We start from the raw sequence: 14,636 nt of genomic DNA, 5'->3' as shown, positions 1-14,636 counted from the left end.
AGCTACGCAGTAGGCTGAGCCAAGAGAATCACTTGAACCCAGGAGGTGGAGGTTGCAGTGAGCTGAGACCACACCATTGCACTCCAGCCTGGGCAACAAGAGCAAAACTCTGTCTCAAAAAAAGAGAAGGCATTCTGGAGTCTATAGGCTGCACCGAAAGGGCCATTATCCTGGTAGACTGGAAGAAGCTTGGGGCCCCTGGGAGTTGGGGTTTGAGGTGGCCCTGTAGCTTGTGCTGTCTCTTTTGAGGCAGTAGCAAAGGCCAGGGTACTATTCAGGTCCTCCCAGACCCTGAACTCACCCCAGTTGGGGAAGAGTCACCAGTGGGGAGGTAATCAACAGAAGCTGAAAGCATACCCTGTGGATCCAGGAATGGCCGGGATGTCTGGGCACAGAATGAAGAATTGTGCTCTTGCTGTGGAAGAGACAGGGTAGCTTCTCTGATGACCCTTCCTGTTGGCCCCCACCCTACCATGTTTCCCGACAGAGAATGGTCAAGAACCTGGAGAAGGAACTAGCACTGCTCAAGCAGGAACTGGCCATCCATGACAGCCTGGTAAGAGGCTAGAGGCAAGGAAGGAGGGCAGAGGTGCTGGGATAAGGGGCGACTGGGGCTAGGGGCAGACAGCATAATGGGTCAAGGCCGGTAGTAGGCGGGGTCAGGGGGCAGGCTGAGTGGCAGGAAAGGGGCAGCAGCAAGGGGCCATGAGGACAGGGGGTGGGGGCAGAGTCCTCCGGTGGTCCTGAGGGGCCTCAAGCCAGAGGCAGCGCATGCCTCCTGTCCTCGCGGTTCTTATGCTGCAGAGTCTGCTGGGACTCAGGCAGCAGAGCCTCTGTCTGGAGTAGCAGGCCCCATGTCTGAGGGACTTTCCTTTCCTCCCCGACCCCATTACCCATCTCTGACTCAAGCACCTGGCCTGTGTGTTAGGCCCTCTGGCAGGACCCGATGATGAAGGGAATGAGCCAGCTTGGTCAGCCAGGGCCTGTGCCCAGCCTCCCTACTTTGCCTCTCAGAATGGCCCCTGCCACTCCCACATGGGCTTGGGTTCTTGTTGCTTATCCACATGTTCTTCATCCTCCTTCAAGACCAACCGCACCTTTGTGACCTATGAAGCCATGGATGAAATCCAGATTGCTGAGATCAACTCCCAGGTGCGGAGGTACCTGGAGGGGACGCTGGACGAGATCGATGTAAGGAACCCCTCTGTGACCACTGTGCTGAGCCAGCCTGGACCTCCCTATCCTGGGCACACCCCAACGCATGCTCTGCTAGCCTCAGAACCTCACATGAATGGGTGCAGTGGGTGGAGGGTGGTGCTGGACTCTTGATGTCAGGGACCCTTCAGCTCATCTCAGGGGCACAAGCACAGGCCCTAGAGCCAGGCTTTCTGGGATTGAATCCTAGCTCAGCTGCTTCTTTGCTGAGTGACCTTGGCAAAATACTCAACCGCGTGTACTTCAGTGGCCTTACCTGCCTAGTGGGGAGGGAAACGGAGTGGTGATGAACTGAACTGCTGCACCTGGGTGGCTTGACTGTGTCCGCAGAATGAAGCTGATAAAGGATGGTGGTCATGCTGGTTGTCTACAAGGTAGACCCCAGGGCCCATGTTGGAGTGGGCCAAGGAGGGGGAAACTGCCCCACAAGGAAGGGTCCTCAGGGGGAAGAGGCTGCATCCTGTTTTCACAGTGCAGTCCATCGAACCCCTCTTCTTGGAGACATGGGCAGACCCCCCTGGCTGTTACTATGGGCAGCTCCAAGAAGCAGGCCTGGGGCAACTAAGGGATGGACTCTTCTGGCCTTCATAGGAGGGGCAGTCCCAGATTAACCCTTGGTCAAGGGGAATGCTGTGGGCTTTAGGCCCGGGGGGAGGCCAGTAACCTTCCTCCGGCCTCATGTGTACGTGTCTGTGCCCATGCAGACAGGTCCATAAATGGGCTCCATCTGAAGACAGCAGGCAGAGCCTTTTGGAAGAGAAAGCTGAGGAAATACGTTTTATTTATAAAAAACTTTAGAAGGTATTTTCAAGGTATAGAATCATTTCGTTTTATAGAGGTCTCCACTTAGAAAAGGTGATTTTTATAGCCTCAGCAAACACTTAGTTTTAAAATTATTAATCAGGTGTTTCTCTGCTCTGGAGAAGGGCTTGGCTGCCACTTTGCTGAGAGGCTGTGTGCAAATGTCCTCTTCTCGAGACAGATGGTCCAGGAGTCAGCCAAGGGGTCTTGATTTCTCTACTAACATAGACGCAACCTGGTCCCTCTAGGTGCCCTTGGTCTAACCTCTGCCTTGCTCTCTTCCCTCCAGATAATCAACCTTAGACAGATCAAGGAGGTGTTCAACCAGTTCCGGGTGGTTCTAAGGTGAGAGACCCCCACCGCTGCCTCACTCCTACATCAGGCTGCCATTTTCATCTCCTGCGATCTGGGCACTTGCCTCCAAGAGCATCCTCTTCATGCTTGTGGATAAAGAGCCAAATTAGAGTCCTTGGGGGCATGCCTGGGTCCCTGGTAGATATTCAGTGAGTTCATTAATTGGACAGGAGGTGTTTATGAAATGCCAGCTCTGAGTGTGCCCAGAGCAGGGCGTTGTGAATATTCACCTTGTGAATATTGCCACACACCCCCACCTCAGGAAGCATTTGTGGTTTACTTGGGTGCAAACATACCCATAGTCTAAGCAGCTTATGCTAGGTGGTGTCACTAAAGCTGGTCACATGATTCCAAGGGGCCTGTTAGAGACAGAACCTAAGACAGAACCCCACATGGTCCCAAGTGAAGCTTACAGTCCTTATCAAGTGTCATCTTGGAGCAGATACACATGGCATAAGGTGGCCCCTGCAGGTTTGGGGGTTGGACAGTGGGTATATGCAATGGGGCAGGGGAAAGTGAGTCCTTTGTCCTTTTGTCTGGTCTGGTTCATGATGAAGGTGTGGCCCCATACAAGGGACCTTGCCCATATGACTTTTAACCCCAGTACTTGGTTCTTACCCCAGTGGATTCAGCATGGCTCCAGGTACAAGCTGTTCTCTTGTGCTGTCTCCCAAGCCAACAGGAACAGGAAGTGGAGTCCACTTTGCGCAGGAAGTACACCCTCATTGACAGGAATGACTTTGCAGCCATTTCTGCTGTCCAGAAGGTAAGCATAGTTGCCACTTGCCGACAGCACTCACCTCAGATTTCCCATCCTCAGACCTTTGCAGAGCCAGCAAGTATTATGCATTAAACCAGAGCTAGGATTGCAACAGATAAAGGTAACAACAGAATGAACATAGGCGACCTGTGTAAGAGTAAACCACTTTTGAATTAAAAATAATTTCCATAAGGTAGAAACATGGATAATAATATTAAAGACAAATTCCTGGAATTAGGTTGGAAATAAGCTTTTAAATCCCCAGAGTATGGAATGAGGTGCCATACTGGTGAGGGGGTGCATGTGGAAAGTGAACATTTGGCAGAGTGATCAGGGACCGCTCTACTGGGGACAGCCTGAGGCTGGCATTAGCAGCTGCCAAACCTTGGTGTGTACGGTGAACATGTCCACCCTGAGCCTTGGGCCATATACACGTGGGTCCCTAAGGGGCCCAAACCCTTAATCTAACTCACAGACCTTTGGCTGGCCTCTCTATGTAGGCGGGGCTTGTGGATGTTGATGGCCACCTAGTGGGTGAGCCTGAAGGACAAAACTTTGGACTCGGAGTTGCCCCTTTCTCTACCAAACCTGGGAAGAAAGCCAAGTCCAAGAAGACATTCAAAGAGCCCCTTAGGTGAGTGACCTTGCCGCTCTGCCTCCTCAGCAGCTGGCCCTCCTCGGTGGGTGAATGGGAGGATGTGCACTGTTCCCGCCTTCCCCCGGTGTCTCAGCTACTGGGTTGGCGCAATGGACGTCACTGCTGCCAATACTAGCAAGTCTGTGGGGTCCGGGCTGGGGTTGGTTTGGAACCCCACAAGAATCACCTCTCATCTTCACAGCAACCTGGTGAGGTGGGAGTTAATGTCTTCATTATACTGATGAAGAAACAGAGGCTTAGAGAGGGGAAGTCACTCCCCAAGGCCACACCACCAATGACTAGTGGAATGGCAGCGAGAAGCTGGACCAGCTCCCCAGAGCCCATGCCCTCTGGTACTTTATGTTGTACTGCCTCCCCTCACTTCACTAGGGTCTTCCTGCCGACTGGCACTCAGGTCACCTAAAACTCCAGTTCACCTTTCAGGCAAGATCCGTTTGTATGTGCAAGGTGGGAAGAGCATTTAGGTTCACTTAGTGAGCCCACTCTCCCGGGGTGCTGTGTAGTGGTGGGTAAGAGCACAGGCTCTGGAGCTGACGCCCGGGCTCCCCTCCCTGCTCTGCACTTCTCACACCCAAGGGGTCACCCCATGTGAGACATGAGAACCACTCTGTGCCTGTTTCTGCATCTCCAAAATGGGAAAAATAATAATAGCATCCAAGTCATTGAGGTTGTTGTTGAGGTTGTTGTGAGGATAAGTGAGTGAGCGCAGGCCACGGGCCAGAGCTGATTGTAGAAAACTGTTACACGCAGGACAAGAGTCAGGCGGCAGAGGATGCCAGTGTCCCTGGCCTCCTCCTGCCTCTTCATGAGTGCAGTCACACCCCAACCCTCTCTGTTCTGCTTCCGGATAACCAGTGCAGTAGTTGATTGGTTGAGGCTCAGTCCCCTGAGCCATACTTGTTGCAAGGAGGATGAAAGAGGAAGAAACAGATTTTCTATCCTCAGACCTTTGGGAAGAGCCATGGGCATCCTCCTGCCAGTTCGGTCCTCAGATCTACCTCTTCTTGGAGAAAGGCACCAAGCACTGTTGCTTCGGCAGGGAGGACAGCTACTTTTCTGGGAGCTGGTGTGGAGAACAGGGTGTGGACCAGTAAGAACAGCAGGGCAGGCCGGGCGCGGTGGCTCACGCCTGTAATCCCGGCGCTTTGGGAGGCCGAGACGGGCGGATCACGAGGTCAGGAGATCGAGCCCATCCTGGCTAACACGGTGAAACCTCATCTCTACTAAAAATACAAAAAAATTAGCCGGGCGTGGTGGCGGGTGCCTGTGGTCCCAGCTACTCAGGAGGCTGAGGCAGGAGAATGGTGTGAACCTGGGAGGTGGAGCTTGCAGTGAGCCAAGATCATGCCACTGCACTCCAGCCTGGGCAACAGAGGTAGACTCTGTCTCAAAAAAAAAAAAAAAAAAAAAAAAAAAGAACAGCAGAGCAGAGCCATCCTGCCTTACCGTTGGTCCACAGACAGACCCACCCTGTATGGGGCTCTGCCAGTCCTTCCCAGGGCAGCCTGTATGACTCAGACCTCAGCAGCCATGGTGGTTCCTGAGAACCTGTGGCCCATCCCACAGGTCCATACACTTTCAGTCCCTGGAGATTGTACCCATTTTTCCCAAGCATCTCCTGCCAAGACCACTGAGAGCTCTTTGTTCTGATAAAAGGGAGAAAAATGCCCTCTTCTTCCTCCACATCTGCCTGGCTTAGCATCACACTATTTGCGCTTTTACCTAGGAATATGAACAAGGTGGGAGCTGAGTGAGGTGGGGCTCCCAGTGTAGTGAGTGCTGAGAAAGGTCACTCATCCTGGCATCTGCGATACCTCACTGCCCATGACTGAACCCTGGGGCTTCCATGCCTTCTTCCAGCTCCTTGGCAAGAAAGGAAGGTGCCAGCAGCCCTGTGAATGGGAAGGACTTGGATTACGTTTCCACCTCCAAGACCCAGCTGGTCCCATCCTCCAAAGATGGGGATGTCAAAGACATGCTTTCGCGGGACCGGGAAACTTCCAGCATTGAGCCCCTTCCCTCAGACTTCCCGAAGGAGGAATTACGCCCAATTAGGTAATCAGCTAATGTTAGCTTCTGCACCAGATCAAACAAAACCATATGTGATCCTCAACATGTAAAGAGTACCTGCAGATAAAAGAGAAATAAAATAAGGAATAATAGGCAAAGACTAGGAGCACAGTCCCCAAGGAAGAAAACATGACTATGCACCTGCAAAATGATCCAACCTCAGGAGTCATCCAAGATGTACAATTAAACATGGAATCATTTTAGACCCTCCAAATAGCAATTATTTAAATAATTAAAGTTATGTATCTTTTGTACAAGTACTGCATTCAAAAGATTAAAAATTTTTAAGATATGAAAGAATATAACCTCTTCCCTTTCCTTGAATCACTCAGCCTCTCTCCCTGATGAGTTTTTAAGGATCTATCCTAAGGAAATAGATGTGAAACAAGATTTATGCAAAAGATATGTATTCATCATTTATTTAAAAAGCAATATATATATATATTTGAAATACCTTCAGTAGCCAGCACTAGGGAAAGGGCACTAAGTGAATTGTTCTCTGCCATTGGGTTGTCCGTGAAGAATTTCAGCCTATGAACATTTCTAAACATTCAGAGAAGTTGAAATAATTGTACAGCGAACACCTGTACACCAAGCATCCTCCCAATTCTACAATTTACATGTTACTATTCTTGTTTCATTCTGCCTCTATCCTTCTATTCCTCTATGTTATTTTTTTGATGCATTTCAAAGTTGCCCACATCAATCCACTTCCCCTTGCCCCAACACTTCATCTTACACTCATTAACTAGAGTTCTCAAAGGGTTTTTAATAACATTAAATGCTCTTTTGAAAAAAGTAAGATGTAAAATTAAACATGCTGCATGGCCTTAGCCATTCAAAAATATATCAAAGAGGCCAGGCATGGTGGCTCATGCTTGCAGCACATCGGTTGGCCAAAGTGAAAGGATTGCTTAAACCCAGGAGTTGGAGAGCCTGGGCAACATAGTGGGAGTCTGTCTCTATACAAAATTAAAAGGTAGCTGAGCATGGGAGCACATGCCTGTAGTCCGAGCTACTCAGGAGGCTGAGGCACGAGAATTGATTGAGCCCAGGAGCTCAAGGCTGCAGTGAGCTATGATTGAGCTACTGAACTCCAGCCTGGGCAACAGAGCAAGATACTGTCTCAAAAAAAAAAAAACCAAAAACCATATATATATATACACATAAAAGAAATCCAGGGCCAGGCGTGGTGGCTCATGCCTGTAATCCCAGAACTTTGGGAGGCCAAGGCCGAGGCGGGTGGATCACCTGAGGTCGGGAGTTTGAGACCAGCCTGACCAACATGGAGAAACCCAGTCTCTACTAAAATTAAAAAAATTAGCCGGGCGTGGTGGCGTATGCCTGTAATCCCAGCTACTCGGGAGGCTGAGGCAGGAGAATCGCTTGAACCTAGGAGGTGGGGGTTGCAGTGAGCCAAGATTGCGCCATTGCCCTCCAGCCTGGGCAACAAGAGCAAAACTCTGTCTCAAAAAAAAAAAGGAAAGAAATCCAGAAGGAGACACACCACCATACGCCATTGTTCTTTTCTTTTCTTATTGTTGTTTTTTTCTTATACTTTTCCTTGCTTTCCTCCCTTTCTGCCATGGGCATGTGACCTTGTACATGTGCTGAGTAAAACAAAGAGGAGGGAATGATTCACACAGTTTAGCTCCTGTCTGGGGTAGGTGGTGCCTAGCACTTCTGCCTCCTGCCCACAGAAGCCCCAGGGAAGAAAGATGAAGTGCCTGGTGGCTCCAAGGCAGCCACCTCATTTATCCTCTTTGGTCTCACCCTTGCATCTCAAGGCCCGACACCCCACCCTCCAAACCAGTGGCCTTTGAGGAGTTTAAGAACGAGCGAGGTAGTGAGATCAACCGAATTTTCAAAGAAAACAAATCCATCTTGAACGAACGGAGGAAAAGGGCCAGCGAGACCACGCAGCGCATCAATGCCATCAAGCGGGAGATTGATGTGACCAAGGAGGCCCTGGATTTCCAGAAGTCACTGCGGGAGAAGCAAGGTAAATGTGATGGAAAGATGGCTAGGGAGCTTTGGGGTCTCAGAGTCATGCTGATCGAAGCAGAACAGCCCTTGGCACTAGAGGACTGAGATGGGAGGGGCCAGTGGGGGTACTGGGGTGTGGCCTTCACCCATAGGTCAGATCACTTAGCTCTGGTCAGCCCCTGAGAGCCTCAGAGTCCTCCCCTGTCAGCCAGCCTCTTCCTGTGGGTCCCTCATTGTTGCATTATCTCAGACCTAGGTGCTGGGCCTTCCACCCCATATGTGCTACTGTCCATGGTGAAACAGGCCTTTTGTCCTGCAGAGGTATCACTGGGAGATGGGTAGCTGGTGACTTCTACAAGGTCCGTGGGTCTCTGTGTGGTTTCCTCACTGCTCCAGGTGGTCAGATTGAGGTGGGGCTGCTGGTAGGGACTATGGAAAACCAAGTAAGGGAACAAGAATATGGATGCCAGAGAGCCAAGGGACTCACTTTCAGTAAGGCCATTCCCTATGCTGAATCCGTGACACCGGTGCTGGTCTGTCAAAGTCTTGTCTCCTAGGGCAGGTGGCAGAGGGTGCTCCAGGCTCAAAGAGCAAAGGACCCCAATGTGGGGAGGGTGTTCACCTGGTTACCCTGACCCAGTATCCTTGTCCTGGTGGTGTGCACCACCCACACCTGCACTGAGGGCCAAGGCCCATCAAGCTTACGTGTTCAGATGACTTATCTGGGAGGGCTACTCAAGTGCAGATTCCCAGCCCCTCAGCAAGTGGTTCTGACTGAGGAGAGATGGAGCAGGGCCCAGGACCTGCATTTTAATGAGTGACAATTCCAACTCTGGGACAGGTGGTTTAGAGGCCACCCTGTTCTTCACACTCCTGGCTCAGTCTTATTGTCTTCTTCCAGACAGGAAACACCACAGGTTACTGGGCTTTCCCTTGCTAAATCACAACCCTGTTCCAGGCCAGCTTTCATAAGTGATCTCCAGATGTCACTTGGTTTATTCCTGCAAGTCAGATGCATCATCTCACTCACAGAAGGTGCATTTTACTCATTTATTTCTCAGAGGAGCAGGGTATGGTGGTGCACACCTGTAATCCCAGCATCTTGGGAGGCTGAGGCATGAAAATTGCTTGAACCCAGGAGGCAGAGGTTGCAGTGAGGCAAGATTGTGCCACTGCACTCCAGTCTGGGTGACAGACCAAGACTGTCTCAGAAAAAAAAAAAAAAAAAAAAAATTAAACAATTATTTCTCAGAGGGCAACTTTATGTTCTAATTCTTGGGGCCATTCTTATACCTCACAGACCAATTATGACATGCTATTCCTAAGGGCAAAGCCCTCCACGGGTCTGGGAAGCTGGAGAAGGCCAGTGATGGTGGCTATAGACATACCCCTATCCAGAACCACAGGGAGAGGACGTGGTGAAGATTTTATGGGACAAACAAGCACTTCTTTGTCCTCTCTGCTCACACTTTCTTTGAACATACAGCTCCTTATTACATATTTAAGATAAAACATATGCATGCTATGCTGGCATATCATGTACTCCTAAATACACCTGAAAGTGGACAGTTTCAAAGGATGAGATGAGGAAGGCATTAAAATTATTTTTTTTTCTTTTTTGAGACAGAGTTTCACTCTTGTTGCCGAGGCTGGAGTGCAATGGCACGATCTTGGCTCACTGCAACCTCTGCCTCCCGGGTTCAAGCAATTCTGCTGCCTCAGCCTCCCAAGTAGCTGTGATTACAGGCATGCGCCACCACGCCCAACTAATTTTTATTTTTAGTAGAGACAGGGTTTCTTCATGTTGGTCAGGCTGGTCTTGGACTCCCGACCTCAGGTGATCTGCCCACTTCAGCCTCCCAAAGTGCTGGGATTACAGGTGTGAGCCACTGCACCCGGCCAAAAAAATTTTTTTGTGTGTGTGTGACAGAGTCTCGCTCTGTCGCCCAGGCTGAAGTGCAGTGGCGTGATCTTGGCTCACTGCAAGCTCCACCTCCTGGGTTCACGCCATTCTCCTGCCTCAGCCTCCTGAGTAGCTGGGACTACAGGCACCTGCCAACATGCCCGGCTAATTTTGTGTATTTTTAGTAGGGACAGGGTTTCACCATATTAGCCAGGATTGTCTCAATCTCCTGACCTCGTGATCTGCCCTTCTCAGCCTCCCAAAGTGGTGGGATTACAGGTGTGAGTCACAGCGCCTGACCCAACAAATTTTTAATATTTAAAATTTTATCTATCAGTATCAAAAAAAACTCATTTTTGTGCTCTCCTCCAAAAGTAGTGTTTTTCCACTGATTATTAAAATATTAATAAAATACCTTTATTTTATTGAATTTACTTGAACAGATCAAGTAAAGTCATATCTCCTAGGCCAGGCAAGGTGGCTCACACCTGTAATCTCAGCACTTTGGGAGGCCGAGGTGGGTGGATTGCTTGAGCACAGGAGTTTGAGACCAGCCTGGGCAACAGAGTGAGACCCTGTCTCTACAAAAAAAACATAAAAAATTAGCTGGGCGTGGTGGCACATGCCTATAGTCTCAGTTACTTGGGAGGCATGGTAAAAGGATCACCTGAGCCAAGAAGGTTGAGGTTGCAGTGAGCCATGATCGTGTCACTGAACTTTAGCTTTGGCGACAGAGTGAGGCCGTGTCCAATCAATCAATCAATCAATCTCTTAGATACCTTATGATTGATAGCCACTTGTTGACCCAGAAAGGTCAGCATATTTGGAACATTAGTCTTTTGTAAAAGAAAAATACAGGGCCGGGCGCGGTGGCTCAAGCCTGTAATCCCAGCACTTTGGGAGGCCAAGACGGGCGGATCACGAGGTCAGGAGATCGAGACCATCCTGGCGAACACCGTGAAACCCCGTCTCTACTAAAAAATACAAAAAACTAGCCGGGCGAGGTGGCAGGTGCCTGTAGTCCCAGCTACTCGGGAGGCTGAGGCAGGAGAATGGCGTAAACCCGGGAGGCGGAGCTTGCAGTGAGCTGAGATCCGGCCACTGCACTCCAGCCTGGGGGACAGAGCCAGACTCCGTCTCAAAAAAAAAAAAAAAAAAATACAAAATTGCCAGTTGTGGTGGCATATGCTTGTAATTCCAGCTATTTGACAGGCTGAAGCAGGAGGATTACTTGAGGCCAGTAATTCAAGAAAAAGAAACAAAGAAAAGAAAAAAAGAAAAATGTAAAAATGTAAAATCATCTTTAATTCAACTCTTTTTTTTCCTGGAGATAATCAGAGATTCTCTGAGTAGAACAAAAGATGTTCACAGTTACTCCCCATCTCAACAGAGTACTGTAAAGACTCTACTCTGTAAAGGATTGTGGCTTATTCAAATAATCCCATCAGAGACCTCCCACAGCATAGAGACCGCAGCAGATTGCTCCGCACTGAAGGTGAGACACCTGGTGAGGGTGACTCCCACTCCCCACTCCAGATCCCAGATCCCAAAGTCAAGACACTTGCTTTTCCATTAATGACTCCATTAGTGACTTTTAATGTGTCTCACTTTTTTCTCAATAAACATCAGTGGAAGTGCTAACACTTTCCTCTAGCCCCTGGGGGCTGCCTCATGCACCCCAGCCACACACCTCAGGTCATGTGCAGAACACACTTGCCTTACACTTGGGGATGGGGATTGATGTGATGCCTTTGCTAAGCTTTCAGGTGCTGTGAGCAGTGGAGAGCAGGGTGAATGGCTTTGCACATCATATTATTTTGTGTTAACCCAACAACTGTCACTGAACTGACAGACCTTAAAAGATCCTTGCAAAGAGACGAATAGCACTAACCCTTGTCCCTGGAGCCCTTTGACAGCTACTCAACACGATATAGATGTCTAATCATCTCTAACAAGAAGGTAGCTAGTGAGCTGCGCATGGTGGCTCACGCCTGTAATCCCACCACTTTGGGAGGCTGAGGTGGGCGGATCACCTGAGGTCAGGAATTCAAGACCAGCCTGGGCAACATGGTGAAACCCCGTCTCTGCTAAAACTACAAAACTTAGCTGGGCGTGGTGGCACATGCCTATAATCCCAGTTATTCAGGAGGCTGAGGGAGGAGAATCGCTTGAACCCGGGAGATGGAGGTTGCAGTGAGTTGAGATTGTGCCACTGCACTCTAGCCTGGGCAACAAGGCAAGATTCCATCTCAAAAAGGAAAAAAAAAAAGTAGCTGGTGGATGTGGGAATCAGCAAGAGACAATTTGAACATCTGCTGTTATTAATAAGGAGCCTTGCCCAAGTGCCTTGTAGTACTAGCCAGTGATGGCAGTTTGTAGATGTAATTTACAAGAAAAACAGACATTTGTATACTAGGGGTGCTTACTAAATATCTTTGACTAATAGAGTTTTAAATAAAATAAGCATGGAGCATGGGCCTTCTGCACCTTCCCCTGCCGTCTGCTCCTGTTTGTCCTAAAATGCCAGTGTGGCCCCACTAAGCTGAGCTCCCCTCCCTGTGAGATTATGCCCTGGCAGCCTGGCCTTCTTGTGCTTTACCCATCTCCTTGCCATGACCCAGCCCTGCCTGTGGTCTCCTGTCTTCATGATTTGCCAGCTCTGTGCCCGCCTTCTGGAATCCCTTCCTCCCCCAATTTCAGGTGGACACCTCATTTCCTGACTTCTTCTATCACCTTGCAGGTGAATATGAAAACAAGGGGCTGATGATCATCGATGAGGAGGAATTCCTGCTGATCCTGAAGCTCAAAGACCTCAAGAAGCAGTACCGCAGCGAGTACCAGGACCTGCGTGACCTCAGGGCTGAGATCCAGTATTGCCAGCACCTAGTGGATCAGTGTCGCCACCGCCTGCTCATGGGTGCGACAGTTGGGAAGGTTGGCCGCCACCTGAGGTACAAGGAGGCTCAGGGAGAGGCCACAGCCTGAGTTCTGGAAGCACCCTCAGAGTTTCTCTCTGGCAGAGCCAGGGGCTGGGCAGGGGCTTCAGATGTGTGGTTCCCAGGACTGTGAGGGCCAGAGATGGAGATGGGGACAGGGTAAGACCCTGGAGCAGAAAGTAAACAGGTGGTGAGTCTGCAACAGATATAAGACAGATGAGAGCACACAGCCCTTCCCAGCTTCCTCAGGTTCTGTCTCCTCACCTCCTTGTAGAATTTGACATCTGGTACAATGAATCCTTTGTCATCCCTGAGGACATGCAGATGGCATTGAAGCCAGGCGGCAGCATCCGGCCAGGCATGGTCCCTGTGAACAGGATTGTGTCTCTGGTGAGCAGCACAAGGGCAGGAGTGTGGCAGTGGTTAAGCATGGGGCAATGGGCAGTGCCCCTTGATCTCTGATCTCATCACAAACATGGCAGTGTGTGTGGTGCACCCAGCCTCTCCATAGCCAGCCCAGGCAGGTGGGCAGGTACAGGTCTCTCCTCGGTTACCAAGGGATGGGGGAAAATACCACTCTTGCTACTGCCACCTTTCTAAAGCAGTTCATCCTGCTCAGGCAGCAGTTACAGGTTGTCTGTGGGAACACTGACAGACATGGGGGCTGGAGGGCTGTGAGATGCCCTTTTGGTATGGGGGTGTATGGCACAAACCGCCCTGATGCCCATCACAGGCTCTGCTAGGGTATATCCTGACAATACCATGCTAAAGAGACTCTCCTCCCCCAGGGAGAAGATGACCAGGACAAATTCAGCCAGCTGCAGCAGAGGGTGCTTCCTGAGGGCCCTGATTCCATCTCCTTCTACAATGCCAAAGTCAAGACAGAGCAGAAGGTAACTCAGAGGCCTATGTCTCCAGGAGGCTGGGGGCCTCAGTGACCTCATGACTAGGAAACCCAGGATCATATTCCCTACTTTAGAGAAGTAAGGGAGGAGTGATGCCATTCCAAGGAGATTAGTCACCCTCAGTCAGTGAGTGTCTTCTGCCAACTGGACTGCGATTGGGCTGGACCCTAGAGGAGTCCCACCAACCATGGCCAGGCCAAGACATGGCTGGTCAGTACTGACTAGCCTATGTATGGTTTGCAGCACAAAGCCCAGGGATCCCCTGAGGCTTCCACCTGTCAGGGAGGACCAACAGGGTCCACTCTGCACAGGTGGCAGGGGACAGAGGATCACATGCAGCTGAGGCATAGCTAGACATGGTGTTAGCTATAGATTGGGTGGGGTACTCTCCTCCTCGAGCAGGTTAGGCTGGTGCAGAGGGTCTCCACTCTACTAAGGCCTGGCCTAGAGCTAGAACACAGAGGGCCCTGTGCACTGCACACTCCTGTTCGTGCAGAGGCAGTGCTTATACAGCAAGTGGCAGATGCACACAGGGCAGATGCCCAAGTGAGTTCATTCTTTCATAAATACTTTTGTAGTTATTTATTAACATACTCAATAGGTGATACATTCAGGTGTTTCAAACATTAAGAAAGCGTGAAAGTACACGGCTGGGCACGGTGGCTCACCCCTGTAATCCAAGCACTTTGGGAGGCTGAGGTGGGTGGATCACTTGAGGTCAGGAGTTCAAGACCAGCCTGGGCAACATGATGAAACCCTGTCTCTACTAAAAATACAAAAAATTAGCCAGGCGTGGTGGCACATGTTTGTAATCCCAGCTACTCAGGAGGCTGAGGCAGGAGAATCGCTTGAACTTGGGAGGTAGAGGTTGCAGTGAGCCAAGATCATACCACCTTTACTCCAGCCTGTGCAATAAAACGAAACTCTATATAAAAAAAAGAAAAAAAAATGCTGGGCACAGTGGCTCTGGCCGGGCACGGTGGCTCAAGCCTGTAATTCCAGCACTTTGGGCAGCTGAACCAGGTGTATTGCCTGAGCTCAGGAGTTC

The 14,636-nt window shown here is 50.1% G+C and overlaps 1 protein-coding gene across 24 annotated transcripts in view; it reads left to right on the top strand.

The window, feature by feature from the left end:
- The window catches only part of KIF9 (kinesin family member 9), a 62,079-nt gene that overhangs the window by 32,786 nt on the left and 14,657 nt on the right, over nt 1-14,636 (top strand). For 14 of the 24 annotated variants that reach the window (XM_065539435.2, XM_065539438.2, XM_074031933.1 and 11 more), the window contains 10 exons: nt 488-556; nt 1,087-1,191; nt 2,306-2,361; nt 3,046-3,136; nt 3,631-3,764; nt 5,649-5,843; nt 7,646-7,860; nt 12,488-12,664; nt 12,958-13,073; nt 13,472-13,576. In XM_065539435.2, coding sequence (XP_065395507.1) covers nt 488-556; nt 1,087-1,191; nt 2,306-2,361; nt 3,046-3,136; nt 3,631-3,764; nt 5,649-5,843; nt 7,646-7,860; nt 12,488-12,664; nt 12,958-13,073; nt 13,472-13,576 — 1,263 coding nt within the window. Of the gene's footprint in view, nt 1-487; nt 557-1,086; nt 1,192-2,305; nt 2,362-3,045; nt 3,137-3,630; nt 3,765-5,648; nt 5,939-7,645; nt 7,861-12,487; nt 12,682-12,957; nt 13,074-13,471; nt 13,577-14,636 lie in introns of those variants that run through there. The other 10 variants (XM_065539443.2, XM_074031934.1, XM_005546956.5 and 7 more) reach the window with 4 other exon arrangements.

Source organism: Macaca fascicularis, chromosome 2 (assembly GCF_037993035.2).
Source record: "Macaca fascicularis isolate 582-1 chromosome 2, T2T-MFA8v1.1".
Lineage (NCBI taxonomy): Eukaryota > Metazoa > Chordata > Mammalia > Primates > Cercopithecidae > Macaca > Macaca fascicularis.
Note: the sequence above shows the minus strand (reverse complement) of the source record. Positions and strands in the feature narration are given on the sequence as shown.